The following is a 23638-nucleotide window of genomic DNA, read 5'->3' on the forward strand; positions in this document are numbered from 1 at the left end:
TGATACACTAAATAACTTGTGTAAACAATTCAGGTGTCGTCCAAGGGATGATAACAGGAATTAGAGGATTATGCAATGGTCTGGGACCAGCCCTTTATGGATTCATTTTCTACATATTCCATGTGGAACTTAAAGAACTGCCAATGACAGGAACAGACTTGGGAACAAACACAAGCCCACAGCACCACTTTGAACAGGTAATTATAAAATATAGTTCATTTGGCTGGATTGAAAGGTGATGTTTTTTGGTCACTAAAGCTTTTATTTGAGATTCTTAGATTGAATAAAAACACTTAAAACCAAAGCCTAAGGGACTATGTCCTCCCATATACGTACTTCTTTCATCTGAGGCTTCTGGAATGTGAGAGGTTCCCTGTATCAGGTCTGCCTTCTGTAGAAGAGTCAGTTAGGTGCTGGTAAACATCTTTGTTCACTTGCTCACTATACTCTCCTCCTTACAACTGAAAACATTAACAGCGAAACATTATTTTAGCCAATACAAACAACTCATTAGTTTCCTTGTATTTAGCAGAGTTCTACACTAATCTTCTAACCAGCTAAGACTACTTTTAAATGAAAAAGAATGTTTGTCTGTGGGCTCTACACAGGTAAAACTGGCAGTGCAAGTTTTTGCTAAGAATGAATGTGATTTGGGGCTAAAACACAGGTCTATTTGATTCTTCTCATGGTAACATTATCTGTGTTTTCCTTACTTGCAGTCACTAGAGAATATAGTTATCTTTTTAACAAAGAAAATGGTAATTGATTCTGCTACTGTAGTTAATATTGTATGTTACTTGATTTTACTTGTGAGATCTCCCTGTTTTCCTCTTGAACTAACAAATTAAGTGAAGGTTCATAGAATGTGTTCAGATTTTATGCTGTAAATGACAATATATTTTTGCATGTATTTGTTTTAAAAAAATCTTTTGGCTGTTTCTTGGGTCAGCTGTTATCCCCCAGAATTTTACGTTAAGAGTGTGATAGTGTTTCTTTTCCCCTTGAAAAGGGAATGTTTTTTCTAACTGTGGCTTTAATGAAGAAAGAGAGGAGTCATTGGCTTGTAATTCACAGCAATCAGTTACTACTAAAAGATAAGCAATTTCTTGTTATGAACAAAGAAGTCTTTGCAAAAATCCTAATTCTCTTTTTCTTCCTCAGAATTCCATCATCCCTGGCCCCCCCTTCCTCTTTGGAGCCTGTTCAGTCCTGCTGGCTCTGCTTGTTGCCTTGTTTATTCCGGAGCATACCAACTTAAGCTTAAGGCCCAGCAGCTGGAGAAAGCACTGCGGCAGCCACAGCCATCCTCATAGTGCGCAAGCGCCAGGAGAGGCCAAAGAACCTTTACTCCAGGACACAAATGTGTGACACCGAAATCAGGAAGACTTTTCTATCAGCACCCAGGTCTTAGTTTTCACCTATAGTTCTGGATGTACATTCCATTTCCATCTACAATGTACTTTTAAGATTGTCTTAAGAAATGTATCTGCATGAACTCCGTGGGAACTAAAGAAAAGAACTGGACAGTTTTCCAAAGATGTTACAATTTCTTTTGAAAAGAAACCTTTTGTTTATTAGCACCAGTTTCTTGCCACTAAGCTTTTTATTTTATTATACATCCTTTAATTAAAATTAAAAACTATATATGTAACTTCTTAGATACTAGCAATGTCTCTGCTACCATTTCCTTCAGGTGTTGAGCTTTAACTCTATTTATGCTGACTCGCAGTGAGACAGAGTAGATAGTATAGTGTGGAACTGTTCATTTTAACATTGTAAAATCGTGAGTCAGATTTTAATATTGTAAAATCTTGGGTCAAATAATTCAAAGCCTTAATGCAGATGCACTAAAGAAATGGTAAATGAACTGTTTGCATTTAAAAAACAAAACTCTTAAGAAAACTATACTAAATCTGAATCATGTTTCAAGCTTGTTTGTAGTAATTTTATTTTAAACATTATTCACTACTGTTTTTGAAATGAGAAAATATCAGCCATTTAGAATTTAAATTGGGGTGTTTGGAGCCTGTAAATCTAAATGCTGGCTCGCATTTGTTCCCAGCTACTTATACCACTATTCTTTTAATGTTTGCATAATCATAAGAACCTCAACACTTGAATACATAATCTAAAAATTATATAGTAAAGCTGGTAGCCTTGAAAATGTCAATGTGATATCTATATGTAGATAAATATATATAGTGGCCTTTCAGGACTGTCACAGTAACACTTTATTTACAGAGCTAATGTTTGTCCTAAATTTTCAGGACCCTAGAAGAGAGCTTTATACAATTACTGATGTGAATTTCTCTAAAGTGTATATTTTTGTGTCCAGTTATATTATTTAAAAAAGTGTTACTTTGTAAAAATTGTACATAAAGTATTGTATAGTTTACACTGTTTTCATCTTATGTGTGGTTACTGCTTAATGCTTTTTAAACTTGGAACATTCACTATGGTTAAATAAGGTCTTAAAAGAAATGTAAATATTCTGTTAATAAAATTAAATATTTTAATGATTTTTTTTTAAAGAAAGTCTTGATCTGTGATTTCCCTTATGAGGCCTGTTTTGGCTTTGTTACTATATTTTTTACAGTAACAAATCAAAGCATTATACCTTCCCCCTTTGCATCCATTTCATTTCCCTCAATAAAATACTGTTGTAGGAAGACAAAAGCAAAGAAATGAAAACTTAGTTCATAAATTAACTGTAAGTACTTAATTTTCTAAGCACAGGTGTTGTAGGTCAGTCCTATGTTTGTTTTTACATACTGTTTACGTCAGATTCCCAAAATATGAATACTTTTTATTAACAAATCTCACAGTTACAGAAATACATTAAATGCAATATTTTGATTATTAACGCATGTACAACTGCACACAGCAAAACAATTTCAAATAAAAGTTTAAGAGGTAGAGCAAATAATTAGCACACTAGAAAGTCTGTGTATATACATTTAATACCAAAAAGTCTGTAGCAAGTTTGATATCAAAATGATCTCTATCCTATCTTTTGGGAGTTCTCCCAATTTTCCATGTGTGGATACGGAAAAGGATATCTATATTTAAAAAAAAGAGCTACCTGTATGTCATGTATCCTATCCAAACCCTTGTCACAAAGTTTTATATTACATACTATTTACAGGAACGATTCCAATATTGCCAGCAAGTTTCTTTCCAGATTATTAGTGCTTTCAAGTTATTATAACTGAGTATTCTTACTAATATAGTATATCTAAATGACAAAAATATATATATAAAAAGTGACTACCTAATAACGGTTATTAAATTTTTTAGATAAGATCCCTAGTTTAAGACAGCTTGTGGTTGCCAGCAGTTTCAAAAGTATAAGGAAAGACTCAATACTGTGGCTTCATAAAAAAATTAGCAAATACTTTTTGTCTTACCATGGAAGCCAATAACATTAGCATGTCATCAATATCCTGAAATGTCTCTTTTCCTCATCTGTGTAATAAGGTCCTTGAAAATATTTTTTTTAAGTATCACATGAGCATTAGCAATCTCTGCAAACAAATTGATTTAGAGTTTTCTTAAGAGAATGCTACTCTACTGGATGGTTGTCAGTAAGAAAACAAAATGCAACCCTGTGTCTCTGGGTGAATTTTTTTAAATTACCTCATTTTTCCCAAGGAACAATTCTTACTTGAAACTTTTAATTATAGGGAAGAGAAGAAAGTTGTAACTTCTAACATTATTCATTTTGCCTACTTTACTAATAAGCAAACATGAAAATGAACCTATTTTGATATAAACAAAATGAATATTCATGATGCTCTCAGGAAATATTTTGTGTAAGTACTAATTTTTAAAACAAATATTCCACTAATACAGATTTAACTGCATAACAAACAAAACTCCAAATGAAGGAGAAAAACTGGATGACTGTAGACTTCCAGGAAGCATTAAAATCCATAAACTCTGCACCTCAAAAGACTAAAAGCACTTTGTACCTAATCTGGTCATGTAATTAGACTGTCCAAGATTTTCTGTACAACAAATTTATCAAAATTACTTAACAGACTTATTCAAAAGATAATTTAAAGGTTTCAAGGAAAATATTTACTTGCTATGAAGAATTTATTCATTTAAGGTAATTTCAGGACTTTTCCCTTTACTGTAAATGTCATCAATAATACATCTCAAGAGATAATTATTTTCCCTTAAAATTCTCAGGTGGCAAATTTAAAACTTTTATTGTACTAATGAAAATGATAAAATGAACTGATAGCATTCTTTGGTTTCATACTATATATCTGAGCAGGTTTTAATTAACTGAGATATTGAATATGATTAGAATGTCCCTTACAAGGATCAACTCTTTCCTTAGAACATTTGAGAATTTCTAAGGATTAGTTTAATAAAATTCATACTATTATTCTACAAAACACCATGTTCCAAACTAAAAAGAATCTTCACCCATTCCCTAGTACAAATTTGCCCCTCTAAACTGCATAAACAACAGCAGTACTTAAAAGGATCCAAACAATCTAATACAGTAAGTAGCTCAAGTAAACTTTGAAACTTGCTTATTCAGAATTTGATCTGTGCTGTTTCTATATTAAAACCACGCTGAATTTCTAAAATTTCAATAAAAGTAAAAGATGACACTAGGATTAACTGTTTGGTAACTGCCCAGGGAAATATGCTGAAGATGTAGAAGGGAGCACCGCGGGTTTTGAAGATGTCTGTAATGCTAAAGTGCCGTCTTTTTGATGGTCTGCAAATGAGGACAAAAAAAGATTATCTGCATTCATGTAAGTCTTTATATAATACATTTACTTAAACCACAGTGTACAATCCATTTCAGAAATGTCTTCTCACCTGGATTATTAAATAGATTTTGGTTGAGCCCACGTAAAGGAATGCTGTCTTCCCTTTTCTTCAGATATTTGTATTCCAGCCCTAAATTTTCACCACTTGAAAGGAAAATAGTAATTATTTACTTATTTTAACAGTCTTACTTTCTCTTCAGTAAAGTTTGAATGTTTAATCTATATACATACATACACTATGTATACAATAATATGTTATATTTATAGCTTTGTTCAAAACAAATCCCATTTTTCACTGGGTTCTTAAGCAAATAATTTATCTATTCATAAGCCAAAGTATACTTCTTCCCAGTAAAGAGTAAGTTATCTTTTTCCTTTGACCAAAAGCTCCTCAAAATTTTGTAATGCTTCAAAGTTGTCATTATTAAACGTTAATACACATTGTACAATAATGAATTCTGGTCGGATGAATACAAATATGAAATTTTGAAAAAACAAAGGAGAGGATATTTCTGTAGTTGTATTTTTCCTCTTTCAACCACGATATTCCTTCTTTCCAAATCTGTCCAGTATTAACAGTTTCTATATTAGTACACTTGCAAGAAGTAGTTCAGGGCTCTTGCAAAACAATGACATGTTATCTTTAAAATTAAATGATGGTCTTTTCCCAATTTTCAGAAAAGAATTAAGTGGGTGAATAGGTGTTTTTTCCAATTTTAAATTTTTTCTTTAACCGTTGCCACTTATTACTAGCTGACAACAAAACAACAAACCAATTCTAAACAAAAATCTCAAAATAGCTGAACAGTCCCAATTTTATGGACACATGATTATGTTTGATTTTGTACCACAAATATGATCTGTAAGTAAAATTGTTCTTAGTGTATATGATGGCGTTAAACATATAAGCATCATGGTGTTCTACCATTAATATGAATTCTAGGTGCTCTGCCACTTTAACAAATATGAGCTTAAATATAACAAGCACATACATTTCAGGACTTCAAAGAATTCTCACTTTTAAGAAACAGAGGCTCGGGGCTTCCCTGGTGGCGCAGTGGTTGAGAATCTGCCTGCCAATGCAGGGGACACGGGTTCGAGCCCTGGTCTGGGAAGATCCCACATGCCGCGGAGCGACTAGGCCCGTGAGCCACAACTACTGAGCCTGCGCGTCTGGAGCCTGTGCTCCGCAACAAGGGAGGCCGCGATAGTGAGAGGCCCGCGCACCGCGATGAAGAGTGGCCCCCGCCTGCCACGACTAGAGAAAGCCCTTGCACAGAAACGAAGACCCAACACAGCCATAAATAGATAAATAAATAAATAAATTTATAAAAACAAAACAGAGGCTCATAAACATTAACTATTTTAATACTTGTCTTGGTACTAATTTTAGAGGAGCCAATGAATGAAGAGAGCTGGAACAAGACGCCTCTTTGAGCCATGACAGTAATTTTTTAGTTTGTAATATATTGGGGATGGTGATAGCTCATGATAATGAGTGCCAGCAGACAAGCTTTAAAGCAATTACATTTTAAGTAAATAAAGGAACAATAAGAAAACAGTATTACAAACATAAAGACTACCCAGAGAGACAAGTTTGCATCTATAAGTTGTTTACTCTAGCTACAACTCACTGATTCAGCAAACTTCAGTATATAAAACCTGCTTAAGATCTAAAAAAATAGGCAAAGAATCTCTGAGTAGGCAAAACAGAAGTCACAAATTGGCACTAAAGCTTATTTATGTTAGCTTGGCTAGGGGGCAACCTCACAAACCCTTTTACTCTTATTTACCCCAGAATTCTAACAGTTTAACCAGCTGATTTCTCAGTTTACTTTACACTGGAAGCAATTACTCAGAAAAACAAAGAGCTTCTAGAGACAGACACAGCCATACAGGAAAACAAAAGCAAAACAGCCAACTCTGAGGAATTTAAAAGATTTCTATCTATTTGCCCGAGAATATATGAAAGGGTGTTCTTCAGTTATGTAGGAAAATCCCTTTAAAAAAATTAAATTTTACTGTATGTCTATCCTACAGTTTTAAAAAATATGAGAAACCTCTTTCTTATAGCTAAAAGGGACTAAGTCAAATCCCACTGATCAGCAACTTAAAACGTTACATAAATAAGTGGTCATAATAGCTTTCAAACACTGGTAAAAACTCCCTGACTTTCAAAATTACAAACATTAAATTTTATGTCAAGAGCTTACTTTTCCTTATCAGTTGAGCAAGGCATACTAACAGTTGTTCCTGACTGAACATCTCCTAGTGATGTACTTGGTTTTGTAAACTGCAAGTTAAACTGCACCTGTGAAGAGGGAAAACACGTAACTGAATTAGTGAGAACTGAGACAGTTCTATATGGAGATAGGTGGTTAAATTTTTTCTCTGATGAATATAGACCACAGAAGTTCAACCTATATTTTATAACACAAGCACATTTTATTGAGAAGATTTAATTTAAAAATCCTATTTCTCCTTGACAAAAAAGTTCCTGTCATATCAGCAAGATGAACAGCACACATTATCTTAATTATTTTGAAACAAAAACATGAACACTAATACATTTAAATGTTATTTTTAATGCTAAAAGTAACCAAGTACCGCAATGATGCATTTACCTCATGCATTCTGAGAATTCTTCCCTTTTCACGAACTTAAAGCCTGTCATATTTAAGGATTCTAAATGAGTGCTAGGAATTTGAATATTGAAATAGTCAAAAGTAATCCAAGAATCTATACAAAAGTCCAAACTAAAATATCAAGCATATAGGATGTAGTAGTTTACTTAAAATAATAATGACTATGACTGAGGGGGTTTCATACCAGGAATGGGTTCTATGTTAGGAAGTCTATAAATATAAGTCACCATACTAATAAATGAAAGAAAAAAGGTATGACAACTCTCATGCAGAAAAAAGAAAGAAAGAAAAAAAGAGAAAAAGGCATGAGAAGATAAGAAATATCTATTTTTGGTAAAAAAAAAAAAAAATCCTAATAAAATAGGGAGAGATACTAGCTTAATAGGATAAAAGTATAAATGAGAAAGGTATATGCTGCTGTCCTTGGCTATCAGGGTTCAATATTCTAAAGATATCAGATCATATTAAATACAAACAGGATTTTTAAAAAGTGAGATAAGCTGATTTTCATATTCCTTATAGAAAAATAAACATGCAAGAGTGAAGAAAATTTAAAGAGTATAAGATATTAATACATAATATAGTTTCCAGCCACCAATAATTAGAAAACCAGACAAAATAAACAAAAAGAATGGTCCCAAAAACTGAACAACAGGTAGTACAGGACTGTGATCTCTAAGAAAAGTGTGATCCTTACAACTGACCTGACCCAGCTTTCTAATTAGAGGCACTTCCTGACTATAGGTACGGAGAAAGAACATAATTGCTAAATGGAGGAGATTAAAATCAGTTCAGGGAGGATGAGGTGCCTGAAGCCTGCAAGGCACAATTCTGAAGAAAAGTGAGCTATAAAGAGAACAAGCCCCAGAAATCTACACATGAATCCCCTTGAGTTTTTGCTGAGTACTAGGAACATGCATATGGTAAAACTCCACAATGCTGGGCAAATAAAAATGGGAGTTTCACACTGAACAACTTCCAAGGTTCATAATCATGGAGACAAAGTGGACAGTCCTTGGTAATCATTTAGGGCATTCTGTGGGGAGCTTCATAACAGGGCTGAACTAACCCTTGAGTAAAAGTTACTTTAAATGCATCCTAGTAAAGCTAAAGGAAAAAAGAGAAACAAAAAAAAAAAACTCAAAAAGGACCAGTGGATCCACAAGTAACTTAAATACCTGCCACCCTTTAAAGGAAGATAACAAAATCCAGATAATCAACAATGTAACATTAACAATGTTCCACATCCTATCAGGAATTATTAAAGGGACTTCCCTGGTGGTCCAGTAGTCAAGAATCTGCCTTCCAATGCAGGGGACGTGGGTTTGATCCCTGGTCGGGGAACTAAGATCTCACATGCCGTGGGGCAACTAAGCCCACGTGCCACAACTACTGAACCCACACACCTCAACTAGACAGCCTGCGCACCACAACGAAGAGCCCTCGCTTTCTGGAGCCCATGCACCGCAACGAAGATCCCGCGTGCCACAGCTAAGACCCAAAGCAGCCAAAAATAAATAAATAAAATAAATATTTTAAAAAAATTATTAGAAATGACAACAAGTAGGAAAACATGAGTCATACCAAGAAAAATCACTCAACAGAAACAGATCCAGAGATGATACAAATGATAAAATAAGGATGAACATGTTAAAACAATTATAACTATGAACAAGGATGTAATGGAAATCAAAAGTATGAGAAAAATGGAAGATATAAAAAAGAATGAAATGGAACTTCTAGAGATGATAAATTAAATATCTAAAATGAAAAGTTCTCACTGGACAGAATTAACAGCAAATTAAACAATGCAGAAGAAAAGATTAGTGAACTTTAAGAAAGCATTAGAATCTAATATATATAAAATGAAGCAAATAAATGAACAGACTCAATGGGACAATATCATGTGATCAACCATGAGTAACTGTAATACTAAAAGGAGATAACAAAAAAAGTGAAGAGGGACTTCCCTGGTGGCGCAGTGGTTAAGAATCCACCTGCCAATGCAGGGGACACGGGTTCGAGCCCTGGTCCAGGAAGATCCCACATGCTGCGGAGCAACAAAGCCCGTGAGCCACAACTACTGAGCCTGCGCTCTAGAGCCTGTGAGCCACAATTACTGAGCCTGTGTGCTGCAACTACTGAAGCCCGTGCACCTAGAGCCTGTGCTCCACAACAAGAGAAGCCACTGCAATGAGAACCCTGCACACTGCAACGAAGAGTAGCCCCCGCTCGCCACAACTAGAGAAAGCACGCGCGCAGCAACGAAGACCCAACACAGCAATAAATAAGTAAATAAGTAAATAAATAACCAAATAAATACATACATACATACATACACACATACATAAATACACAACAGTTAAAAAAAAAAAAAGTGAAGAAATAATGGCCAGGCCAGAAACTGTTCAATCCAGGCAACTATGGAATGATGGCTTCAAAATGCTGAAAGGAAAAAAGAAACTTGTCAACCTAGAATTCTAAATGCAGAGAAGATAAGGTCAAAATAAAAATGTTATGAGACAGAAGCAGAAAGAATGAATTGCCCACAGGCATGCACTATAAGAAATTTTAAAGAGCTGCACTGTAAGAAATCTTCATTACAGGAGAAAGGAAAATGATACCAGATGAAAATGTAGATCTACATAAAGGAATAGAGTTGTGTAAATAGTAAGTATATGGGTAAAAGGACTTTTTCCTCCCTATTTAATTTATTTAAAAGACATATGACTGTTTAAAAAAAAAAGTGGGATTTATAACAAATGCAGAAGTAAAATTTTGACAATAGTTAGCAGGACAGGAATGAGGAAATGGAATTATTGTAAGGTTCTTACATTATATGGAAAGTAGTATAAAATTTTGAAGATAGATTATGATGAGGTGAAGATGTATACTGTAAACTCTAGAGCAAAAAAAAAATAAAGCCAATAAGTAGAGACAAAATAGAATGCAAAATAAAATCAGCAATTAATTGAAAAGTCAGGATTAAAGTAGAAAAGAGGGACAAAGAACAGATGGGATATATAGAATACAAACAGCAAGATGATAAAACGTATCAGTATATACATTAAATTTTAAATTGTTAAAGACAATGTCAGAATGGATGAAAATATAAGAGTCAGGTATAGAATATCTAAAAGAAATCCAGTTTAAATATAAAGATACAGATTGGTAAAAGTAAAAGGACAGAAAGTGATACATCATGTAAACGCTAAGAAAGCCAGAGTACAATATTAATATCAAGGTATAGTCTTCTTTCTGCTCTGAGAAATGAAAGAACAAATTCCTAAGTGTCAAAGAGAGTAAGGAAAATCCCCCTTCTTTCACAGTTCTCATCTGCCCCAACCCTCAGGCAATTCAGTGGAAACAGAAGCGAAAGGGGTAATGATGATAACAGCAGTGGCCAAGCAGGCACCTAAAACTCTGAAAGAGGGGAATCACACCCTCTGACCAGAGGTGCTGTGGTCTCAGACGCATGATACAAATTCTCATTATGTTTTTTCTTTCTCTGTCCTCCCAATGTTTGGCACCAGACACAGACACAATTGCAGGAACTGTGTCTTAGACCAGGGAATTTAGGTCCATGATTTCTAGCCAGTTTTCAGGAAGGAGGACTCAGGGGATTCTGAAATCTGGAGGGAAATCACAGAGAGAAAGGAACTCAAGAAAGAGATCCTATAAAAGCTGTATATGAACTATTGGGTTCTATTCTAAGCTGGACATGCAAGATCTGACCATAGTCACCATACCAAAGGCTCTGAGAACTCAACTATGGAGTAAACCACCACCCAGGTCACAGAACAGGCACTACTAGATGGTGCACACATAGACAGATCCAAATAACATGGGCTAACTCTTTAAGGACTGAACTGACACAGAAACCACAGCCTACAAACAGTAAGTCAGAATTTGCAATTTGAACCTAATAAAACTATTTGCTACAAAAAAAAATTTTTTTTAATTAAAAAAAAGTTTTAAATTCACATTCTCCTTAGGATTTAAACAACATCTAGAGTCTCATAACATTCAATACTGGATCCAGACAGAATCCAAAATCACTCAACAAAGAACCAGGAAAATCTAAGTAATTTGCAAGGCAAAAAACAAGCCAACAGATGTCAACTCCAAGATGACAAAGATAATGGAATTATCAGAAAGGCAGTTAAAAGTATCTATTATAACCATGTTCTAAGAAGTAAAAGTGAATACTCTTGAAACAAATGTAAAGAAAAAGTCTCAGTAAAAAAAAAATAGAACATGTAAAAAAGAAACAAATGGAAATTTAAGAACTGAAAAAATTCACTGGATGGACTCTATAGCATTAAACTGTAAGATCAATCAATAGAAATTATCATATCTGAAAAACAGAGAAAAAAGAAAGGAAGAAGAGAGCCTCACAGACCTATGGGAAAACAGACATGGTCTAACATTCATGTTGCCTGAGTACCAGAAGGACGGGGGAAGAGTGTAGGGCAGAAAACATTTTTAAGAAATAATGGTTGAACACTTCCAAAATTTGGTAAAAGTTATCAACTTAGAGATTCAAGAAACCTAGCAAATCCCAAAAAGGATACAAAGAAATTCATGCCTAGACACATCATCAGACTCCTGAAAACTAAAGGAAAAGAATAAATCTTGAAAGCAGCCTGAGAAAAAGGATGCATTATATACAGTTGAACAACAGTTGGAATTTACTTCAGATTTCTCATCAGAAATCACGGAAGTCTGAGGGAAGTAGAATATTTTTAAAGTGCTTAAGGAAAAAAAACTATAAATACAGAATTCTATGTCCAGAGAAAATATCATTCAGGAATGAAGGTGAAAGAAGCGTGTTTCCAAGAAGAAGAAAAACAAAGAAACTTCTGTGCCAGAAAACCTCCTCTAAAACAAAAGCTAAATAATATTTTATTATTCAGGGAAGTGATATCATGGAAAACATGGAATACCAGGAATAATGGAAGAGCAACAGAAATGGTAAACAGGGATAAATATAATGGACCATGCTTCTCCACTCAAGTGTTTTACACATATGTATATTTGTTAATAGCAAAAATTACAGCACTGTCTGATAGTTTCCAATGTATAGCTGTAATACATATGACATACCAAAACAAAGGGGTAAAGGTAAATGGACTATATGGTAGTAACATATTTATATTCCACTTGAAGTGGTAAAATATTAATTCTATACATACTGCGAAAAGCTAACTATGTTTATTATGATGCCTGGAGCAACCACTAAAAAAAAAAGTGTACAAAGAGATATAATTAAAAAACACACCAGAAGAACTAAAAAGGAATATTCTAAAAATGTGCAAATAATCCAAAAATGAAGTCAAGAAAGGGGAAACAAAGGAATGAAAAATAGAGGGAACTAAATATGCCCTTTACCTGAAAACCATTTTAAATAGGATATACACAAGTTTAAAGAAAAAGGGTGGAAAAAGATACTCCACGGAAACACCACTCGAAAGAAAACCTGAGTAGCTATATTCATATCGAACAAAGTAGACTTCAGAGCATGAAAAATTACCAAAAATGAAAGAGGAAATTACATAATGATGAAAGGGTCAAGCAACCAAGAGGACATAACAATTATAAACGTGTATGCACCGAACAAAAGAGCTTCAAAATACATGAGGCAAAAAATGATAGAATTAAATGGAAAATGATAGAAATGGAAACACCCATAATAATAATTGGAGATATCCACACTCCTCTCTCAGTAACTAATACAAAGTCAACAATGATATAGAAGAACTGAACAAAATCAACCAACTGAATTTGACTAACATTTAGATCAGTGAAGTTTATCCCAAGGATGCAAAGCTTATACAATATTTGAAAATCAACATAATACATCTATTAACTGATGAGAGAAAAATCACACAATCATATCAATTCATTAAAAAGCCACTAGTAATGAGTTTAACAAATGAGTATAGCAAGTTTTCAGGATACAAGGTCAATATACAAAAATCAATTACATTTGTATACAGCATCAATGAATATTCAGAGAAAGTAATTAATAAAACAATTACATTCACAATAGCATCAAAATGAGTAAAATACTTAAGAATAAATTTAATAAAAGAAATGCAGAATTTGACATTGAAAACTGCAAAACACTGATGAGAGAAATTAAAGGATACTTAAATAAATGGAGAGGCATATTAACATTCATGGATTTAAAAACAAAATATTGTCAAAATGACATTTCTTCCAAAATTGATCTATAAATTCTATATACCCTATCAAAATTCAAGCAGGCTATTTTGTAGAAGTTGACAAGCTGAATCCAAACATTTATATGGAAATATAAAGTATCTAAAATAATAAAACAAGTTTGAAAAAGAGAGTTGGTGGATTTATACTACTCAATTTCAAAACTTAATATTATTAAGTCACAGTAATCATGACAGTGTGGTATTGGCACAAGGATAGACAATCAATGAAACAGAATTAAGAGTCCAGAAATTCTTACATTTATGGTCAAATGATTTGCCTAAATCAAGTCTTTAACAACTGTTACTGAGAGAACTGGATATCCACATGCCAAAACAAAACAGAAAAATCCAAGACCCTTACCTCATTCCATACATAAAACTCATACTATACATAAAAAAAGTAACTCACAAGGGATCACAGATCTTATTTCCACCTGTGGTTGCACAGAGTTCGTAGATACAACTCCAAAAGCATCATCAACTAAAGAAAAAAATTTGGTAAACTAGACTTCATCAAATTAAAAACTTTTTGTTCTTCAAAAGAGAAAATAAAAGAGAAGCCACAGACTGGAAGAAATATTTGCAAACATTTATCTGATAAAGGACTTGTATCCAGAATATTTAAAGAACTCATAACTCAAGAGAAACAACCTAATTTTAAAGCAGGCAAAAGATTCAAATAGATATTTCACCAAAGCAGATATACTGATGTCAAACACACACATAAAAAAACTGCTCTCAACCTCATTAGCTTTTAGGGAAATGCATGCTAAAATCACAAGATACTTCTACACATCTAATAGAATGCCTGAAATTAAACAATTGACCATATCAAGTGTTGATAAGGATATAGAACTTGAACTCTGAGACTGCTAGTGGTAAATGGCACAACCACTTTGGAAAAGTGTGGTAGGTTCTTAAAAATCAAATATATATCGTCAGCCAATCCATTCCTAGGTACTCACCCCAGAGAAATACAAAGACTTGTACACAAATGTTCATAGCTTTATTTGTAATACTCAAAAGCTGAAAATGACCTGAATGTTCATCAGTTGATGAATGTATGGATAAGCAAGTTGTTGTATACCCATACAACAAAATACTACTGAGCAATTAAAAGAATGAACTACTGATACACACTACCACCTGGACAAAGCTCAAAAAAGTCATGCTGAGTGAAAGCAGACATAATGTATGATTCTATTCATCTGAAATGCAAATTTATAGAGACAGAAAGCAGATCAGTAGTTGCCTAGGGCTGGGGGCAAGAGTGTGGATTAACTGCAAAAAAGCACTAAGGAACATTTTGGGGAAATGTAAATGCTCAAAACTAGACTGTCATGATGGTTCCACAACTCTATAAACTGACTGAAATTATTGAACTGTAAACTTAAGCATGGGAGGACTGCATGTGTGAACTATAATAAAGTTTTAAATTTTTTAAAAAGGCACCTTAAAAAGAGTAAAAAGATAATCCAAAAATTGGGAAATAATAACAGTTAACATATAAAACCAACAGCAGACCAGTGAATGTTCAGAATATATAAAGAACACTTATGATGCCATCGTACAGGGGTTAAACATCCCAAACAGAAAATGAATAAAAGAAATGAAGAGAAATTATACAGAAGAGGAAACATAATCCATAGATACATAAAAAGATGTTCCTCACTTAATAATCAGGGAAATGCTGATTAACATCAGTCACTAGATAGGCAACATGCCTCTGACCTATAGTTACTTTTAAGAATTTGTCCTACAGTAAATACATACGCACCCAACATAGGTACACCTCAATACATAAGGCAAATGCTAACAGCCATAAATGGGGAAATCAACAGTAACACAATAACAGTGGGGGACTTTAACACTGCACTTACACCAATGGATAGATCATCCAGACAGAAAATTAATAAGGAAACACAAGCCTTAAATGACACATTACAACAGATAGATTTAATGGATATTTACAGGACATTCCATCCGAAAGCAGCAGAATACACCTTCTTCTCAAGTGCACATGGAACATTCTTCAGGATAGATCACATCTTGGGTCACAAATCAAGCCTCAGTAAATTTGAGAAAACTGAAATCATATCAAGCATGTTTTCCAACCACAACGCTATGAAATTAGACATCAATTATAGGGAAAAAAAGTGTAAAGAACACAAACACATGAAGGCTAAACAATATGTTACTAAATAATCATTGGATCACTGAAGAAATCAAAGAGGACATAAAAAATACCTAGAGACAAATGACAATGAAAACATGACAATCCAAAACCTATGGGACGCAGCAAAAGCAGTTCTAAGAGGGAAGTTTATAGCAATATAATCCTACTTCAAGAAACAAGAAGAATCTCAAATAAACAACCCATCCTTACACCTAAAGCGACTAGAGAAGAACAAACAAAACCCAAAGTTAGTAGATGGAGAGAAATCATAAAGATCAGAGCAGAAATAAATGAAATAGAGATGAAGAAAACAATAGCAAAGATCAATGAAACTAAAAGCTGGTTCTTTGAGAAGATAAACAAAATTGATAAACCATTAGCCAGACTCATCAAGAAAAAAAGGGACAGGATCCAAATCAATAAAATTAGAAATGAAAAGGGAGAAGTTGCAATGGACATCACAGAAATACAAAGGATCATAAGAGATTACTACAAGCAACTACACGCCAATAAAATGGACAACCTAGAAGAAATGGACAAATTCTTAGAAAGATACAACCTTCTAAGTTTGAAACAGGAAGAAATAGAAAATATGAACAGACCAATCACAAGTACTGAAACTGAAACTGGGATTAAAAATCTTCCAACAAACAACGTCCACGGCCAGATGGCTTCACAGGTGAATTCTACGAAACATTTAGAGAAGAATTAACACCTACCCTTCTAAAACTCTTCCAAAAAATTGCGGAGGAAGGAACACTCCCAAGCTCATTCTATGAGGCCACCATCACCCTGATACTAAAACCAGACAAAGACATCACACAAAAAAAATTACAGGCCAATACCACTGATGAACATAGACACAAAAATCCTCAACAAAATACTAGCAAACTGAATCCAACAACACATTAAAAGGATCATACACCATGATCAAGTGGGATTTATCCCAGGGATGCAAGGATTCTTCAATATACACAAATCAATGTGATACACCACATTAACAAACTGAAGATTAAAACCATATGACCATCTCAGTAGATGCAGAAAAAGCTTTTGACAAAATTCAACACCCACTTATGATAAAAACTCCCCAGAAAGCGGGCTTAGAGGGAACCTACCTCAACATAATAAAGGACATATAAGACAAACCTACAGCTAACATCATACTCCATAGTGAAAAGCTGAAAGCATTTCCTCTAGGATCAGGAATAAGACAAGGATGTCCATTCTCACCACTTTTATTCAACATAGTTTTGGAAGTCCCAGCTACAGCTATTAGAGAAGAAAAAGGAATAAAAGGAATCCATATTGGAAAACAAGAAGTAAAACTGTCACTGTTTGCAGATGACATGATACTATACATAGAAAATCCTAAAGATGCTACCAGAAAACTACTACAGCTAATCAATGAATTTGATAAAGTTGCAGGATACAAAATTAATGCAAAGAAATCTCTTGCATTCCTATACACTAACAACGAAAGATCAGAAAGAGAGATTAAGGAAACAATCCCATTTACCATCACATCAAAAAGAATAAAACACCTAGGAATAAACCTGTAAGGAGCCAAAGACCTATACTCAGAAAACTATAAGATACTGATGAAAGAAATCAAAGATGACACAAACAGATGGAGAGATATAACATGTTCTTGGATTGGAAGAATTAATATTGTGAAAATGACTATACTACCCACAGCAACCTACAGACTCAATGCAATCGCTATCAAATTACCAAGGGCATTTTTCACAGAACTAGAACAAAAAATTTTACAATTTGTATGGAAATACAAAAGACCCCAAGCAGCCAAAGCAATCTTGAGAAAGAAGAACAGAGCTGGAGGAATCAGGCTCCCTGACTTCAGACTATACTATGAAGCTACAGTCATCAAACAGTATAATACTGGCCCAAAAACAGAAATACAGATCCATGGAACAGAGATAAACCCATGCACCTAGGGCCACCTAACCTATGACAAAGGAGGCAAGAATATATAATGGAGAAAAGAGAGTCTCTTCAATAAATGGTGCTGGGAAAACTGGACAGCTACATGTAGAAGAATGAAATTAGAACACTCCCTAACACCACACACAAAAATAAACTCAAAATGCATTAAGGACCTAAATGTAAGACTGGATACTATAAAACTCTTAGAGGAAAATATAGGTAGAACACTCCTTGACATCAATCACAGCAAGATCTTTTTTGATCCACCACCTACAGTAATGAAAATAAAAGCAAAAATAAACAAATGGGACCTAATGAAACTTAAAAGCTTTTGCACAGCAAAGGAAGCCATAAACAAAACGAAAAGACAACCCACAGAATGGGAGAAAATATTTGCAAACGAAGCAACTGACAAGGGACTAATTTCCAAAATACACAAACAGCTCATGCAGCTCAATATCAAAAAAGGAAACAACCCAATCAAAAAATGGGCAGAAGACCTAAATAGACATTTCTCCAAAGAAGACATACAGATGGCCAACAAACACTTGAAAAGATGTTCAACATCACTAATTATTAGAGAAATGCAAATCAAACCTACAATGAGGTATCACCTCACACTGGTCAGAATGGCCATCATCAAAAAATCTACAAACAATAAATGCTGGAGAAGGTGTGGAGAAAAGGGAACCCTCCTACACTGTTGGTGGGAATGTAAATTGGTACAGCCACTATGTAGAACAGTATGGAGGTTCGTTAAAAAACTAAAAATAGAGCTACCACATGACCCAGCAATTCCACTTCTAGGCATATAACCAGAGAAAACCAGAATTCAAAAGGATGCATGCACCCCAATGTTCATTGCAGCACTATTTACAATAGCCAGGACATGGAAGCAACCTAAATGTCCACTGACAGAGGAATGGATAAAGATGTGGTACATATATACAATGGAATATTAGTCAGCCATAAAAAGGAACGATATTGTGCCATTTGCAGAGACATGGACTGATGCAGAGAATGTCATACAGAGTGAAGTCAGAAAGAGAAAAACAAATATCATATAATATCCCTTATACGTAGAATCTAGAAAAATGGTACAGATGAGCTTATTTTCAAAGCAGAAATAGAGTCACAGATGTAGAGAACAAACTTATGGTTACCAAGTGGGGAAGAGGGGGTGGGATGAACTGGGAGATTGCGATTGACACATATGCACTATTATGTATAAAATAGATAACTAATGAGAACCTACTGTATAGTACAGGGTACTCTGCTCAATGCTCTGTAGTGACCTAAATGGGAAGGAAATCTAAAAAACGAGTGGATATATGTATACGTACAACTGATTTACTTTGCTGCACAGCAGAAACTAACACAACATTGTAAAGCAACTATACTCCAATAAAAATTAATTTAAAAAAAAAAAGAATTTATCCTACAAATCTATTTGTACAAAGCCACAAAGAAGTATATACAAAGATAACTGCTGAAACATGTATGACTATCTAGACTGATAACAACTTAATCATCCATTAACAGAGCACTATTAAATTATAGTACATCCATATACTGGAGTACTTCTAACTTATTAAAAACAAACAAGCAAGCAAAAACGTACATTCTAATACATGAAAATGGACCTGTACCATGATAATACTGTTAAACGAAAAAAGCAAGGTGTAGAACAGTGGGCATGTACTATTTATGCTTATCTATACCAACACTCATGTATACAAACATACAGACATATACATATATCCTTGTATATATTTCAAGTATTTTTCGAATATATCACAAAAAACTCCCAGGATTTTTTCTCTGAGGAGGGGACTAGGGACCACAGTAGGTACATTTAGACAATACATCCTCTTAAATATTTGGGAGCTTCCCATGCTCATATATTTTTATCTATTTTTTAAATAGTTAATACAAAAGAAATAAAAATTAATTTAGAACCATCTGTGGAATGAGGTGGTTAATCAAACTGAGAAATGCTATCTCTAGATAAAATCTGTCTCTGAATACACACTCTGGGCTAAACACTATCAAAAATTAATCAATCATCTGATCTCAGTTCCTTTCTTACTGCAGAAAATCCCTCACCTACTTCATAATCTCCAGGATGAAATCTGATCATGTTTGACTTTGTGAATTTATGCCACACAAAAAGAATCAGAATCAGATACTCTAAAGTTTTTAAGAGATTCTGTCACAAGTACTTTCTTTGACATCAAATAACATCTCCTCTTTAATAAAAGGTTAGTCTGAAAGATACTACAGTTAACCATCATAATGGTGTTTCACCACAAACTGTACTTTGTCTTGTTCATTGCTATATCTCTTGCAACTAGAACAATGTCTAGCCACAGCAGACATTCATTAAATATATACCAAATGAATGAATCCTTAGAGATTACTGTCTTCAAAAATAAAATTGAAGAAACAAGTTATTTTGTCTATTTTGCTTTAAAAGTATCAAGTGATCTTTCTATTTGTCAGCATGGCACGATCTTTTAAAACACTCCTATGTATTTCCTTCAGCATGATTTTGTTTATTTCTTAATTTAACTCATGTTATTCTACATCCTCACAGTTAAACAACTACTTGAATGTACTAAATCTTGACAGTAACATTTTAAGAAATCAGGTACATCACAGATTCAATGTCATTAAATGATTTTTTTTTTTTTTTACCGCAACTAAAAAGAACATGTTTTAATCGCCATGGCTGCTAGCACAAGACTACCTAGATTAGTGGTCTCCATAGCAGGCAGTGATTACAACCACCCATTGGGGTATGAGAAGAAAATCTTTTAACTTTGATTTATACACATTTTTTAATCTCATTCTTTAGTTTCTATTTTGGAATACATTTTATTATTAATAAATAACAGGTAACATTAATGAAGCACTTACGTACCAGGCACTATTCTAAGCAAATGCAGCAGCTCACTTAACACTCACAATAATCCAGTAAGATAGATAAAATTATTGCTCCACTTTACAAATGGAGAAACTGAAACACAACAGTTGGATATTGTTTTTTGTTTGTTACTGGCTTGCCCAACTTCATACTGACAGAGGCAGGATTTAAACTCTAACAACAGATTCCATGTTTTTAACCATTATAATTGAGTAGTATATGCATTCAATTCACAAATAAATAAATATTCATGTATCAGAGATTCAAGCTCAAAGTGTTTTGTTAGTATTAGGGTTTTTTGGTTGTTGTTATTAGGGATGCATATCAAAAGAATATGGAGATCAATAATATAGGAGACACTTAAAGTCTTGAGTCAGTATTTAAGAACAGGATTGTTATAATGATTCCTCCGATTCCAGAAGAGCTATAAGAAAGCTAATCTTATAAGTCATATTTAGTTCTACCAACTAAGCAATTATCTGTAGTAGTTCCTGTCCTCATTTTGGACATTATATATATTCCTGGAAAGCTGTTTAAAATAAAAAAGCAATTGTGAATTTGATAATAATTCTCAAGAAAAAACTGATACCAAGACGTAAACACACTTGAGCATACTGATATTTATTTAAAAACAACAGTATTCCTTTGATTACACATATCTAATTTTCAATAAGCAGTATAAGAAAAGCCAATTAAATGCAACTAAATACTCCTTACATAATAACATTCTAAGCATAAAAACTCAGGCTTAATTCTCATTTCACTGAGAATTCTCAATAGCTCCAAATAGTAATTAATAAGGTTATGGCTAAAAAGAAGTACATGCCTAAGCAACACAGCAAACTTATTTTTAGGGCAGCCCAAAACTAATTTGAGAAAGAGTTTATAATAGCAGTTTCAAAGTCCTCAATTCTACCTTTTATAAAATATTCTTTTCAAAAATGTTTGTGTCCATGATTTAGGAAAAAAAATCAATTTGGACCTGAAGTTAGGAATGAAAACAGAATCAGTGGCTCATCTGGGTGGATTAAATTACAGTGAAAATAGAATTATAATACATGTGAAAACAGTGTATATATCTAAGACAGTAATAACAATGATGAAAAACTCAAGTGAGCAGAAAAAAGCCTTCGCAAATAAATCAAGGTTTGGAGGGATTGCTAAGCGTGTGCTATTTGAGATAATGTTGCCAGAACTACATTTTATAACTCGTTATAACCCTGCCCATCAGACCCTTAAATTCTGACAGTGGGATCCAAAATGTCACCACAGCTAATATACCGGCAGTATGAAGTCAGTAATCCTAGATAAGTTTGAGAGTTGTAGAAGATATAAGGAGAAGAATGAATAAAAATGGAGAGGTTGAACAGGAATAAAAAAAGTTTAAACATACTGATATCTAGGTTATTATAAATTATAGTGACTCAAAAAAAATCATACAATGTAGATAGTATTTCCTGTAAGCATATACACTAGATATTCAGAAATATATTCATCTAATACATCACCTAATACACTTAGCAACTGATCAAAGAATAAATTAATTTTTTAAATTAAAAAATAAATTGCTATTTAAAAAAAAAAAAAAAAAGGTATTAGAAAAAAAAAAAAAAGTATTAGATTTGGCTACCTTTGGTCCTGAAACTGGGTGGATGGTATTTTTGGCAGCTATAGGATGAGGAAAGGTATTCTGGAATGCAAATGCAGAGGAGACAGGATAACCAATCCCACAAGTTGGGTAAGTCAGTCTACTCTCAACCTAAAAATAAAAGCATAAAAAAGGTTAAGGATGAGAAATTAGTTCTAAATGGTATTTGGTGATCCAGGAGGCATTAGCATCTGTTATAATAACTAACAGTTAAGGACACTATCTCAGAAGCCGATTTTGTTTATCATGACACCACAAAACTCTGCTTCATTATATAATATATCACGAGGCTGGAATACCTTTGGCCCAGAGGGCTTTTCAGAGTGGCTTTGCAAGCTTAGACAAAACAAAACCACTGGACCTGCCTTTGAACTGAAGTAAAACAAAGACCTCTGAACCATCTTGGTTCCCTCGAGGCCTCAAATTACTGAAAAGGGGGTTGAGGGGTAGTCATAGATCAAAAGGCCAATAAGGGATAAAATAAAAATAATTTTCTGCCAGACTGAGTAAAAACAGTATTTGTGTTCTTAGAAATAATTTGCTCTACCACTAATTTTCAATATAGTGACACCACCATTAACGAACATCATGAAAAGTTTGTTTTTACAAGAGGACAATTACAACACAAATCTTCATAAGCACTCATGTACAAAAGTGGCTGTATGACAAAAATACCCTTTACACAGCTATTTATCATCAGTCATTGAGGTTAAGCCTGTCAAGTTTTTTCAAGTTCGTAATTCAGTACCAGGCACTTCATTCTGCACCTTTTCCCAAATTAGCACAAATCCTTTCCCTTTAAACATCAAGTACTATCTCATTTACTAGAGTAGATTAAAAATTCTATTATGGATTTGCATTTTAAATCCTCTGCCAATGCCCTCCAGTCAAAGACCACCAGAAACAAATCTAGAGGTGTACACACTCTTTGCAACAAGGAAGACTACACACCACGTGGAACCTAGTAAGAGAGGTGTCTCAGTAAGACAGTGTTAAAAGGGAGTTATTTATTGGACTTAGTCATGTGTTAGGTGAGTTAAGGAACAGTTTAAGAACACGGGGCTTTGCTGTGGACTGCACGCTATCAAGAAATGGGGATAACTATATGACTGGGTATCTGAATAAATCTTATCTAATAAGGTAGGATGAATGTATTAAGGCTGAAGCTATAATTAGTAATGAGCAGCAGTCACTCACTTTAGCCAGGGTAGAAGGATACTTGCCCATTTTTGTGGTTTGGCAATGTCATATTCTTGTCTGTGTTCAGACATGATTA

The 23638-nt window shown here is 33.8% G+C and overlaps 2 protein-coding genes across 4 annotated transcripts in view; one reads left to right on the top strand and one right to left on the bottom strand.

Annotated features, from left to right (window-relative positions):
• MFSD14A (major facilitator superfamily domain containing 14A) overlaps positions 1 to 2465 on the top strand; it is a 37528-nt gene extending 35063 nt beyond the window's left edge. For both annotated transcript variants that reach the window (XM_068540390.1, XM_068540391.1), the window contains 2 exons: positions 34 to 197; positions 1162 to 2465. In XM_068540390.1, coding sequence (XP_068396491.1) covers positions 34 to 197; positions 1162 to 1368 — 371 coding nt within the window. In that variant the 3' untranslated portion in view covers positions 1369 to 2465. The remainder of the gene's footprint in view (positions 1 to 33; positions 198 to 1161) is intronic.
• A 1818-nt stretch (positions 2466 to 4283) lies between these two features.
• SASS6 (SAS-6 centriolar assembly protein) overlaps positions 4284 to 23638 on the bottom strand; it is a 50106-nt gene continuing 30751 nt past the window's right edge. Inside the window, exons 14-17 of one of the 2 annotated variants that reach the window (XM_068540393.1) lie at positions 22345 to 22473; positions 7007 to 7104; positions 4843 to 4937; positions 4284 to 4738 (exon numbers count right to left, since the gene is read on the bottom strand). In XM_068540393.1, coding sequence (XP_068396494.1) covers positions 4635 to 4738; positions 4843 to 4937; positions 7007 to 7104; positions 22345 to 22473 — 426 coding nt within the window. In that variant the 3' untranslated portion in view covers positions 4284 to 4634. Of the gene's footprint in view, positions 4739 to 4842; positions 4938 to 7006; positions 7105 to 22344; positions 22474 to 23638 lie in introns of those variants that run through there. The other variant, XM_068540394.1, reaches the window with a different exon arrangement.

This window comes from Eschrichtius robustus, chromosome 3 (genome assembly GCF_028021215.1).
Source record: "Eschrichtius robustus isolate mEscRob2 chromosome 3, mEscRob2.pri, whole genome shotgun sequence".
NCBI lineage: Eukaryota > Metazoa > Chordata > Mammalia > Artiodactyla > Eschrichtiidae > Eschrichtius > Eschrichtius robustus.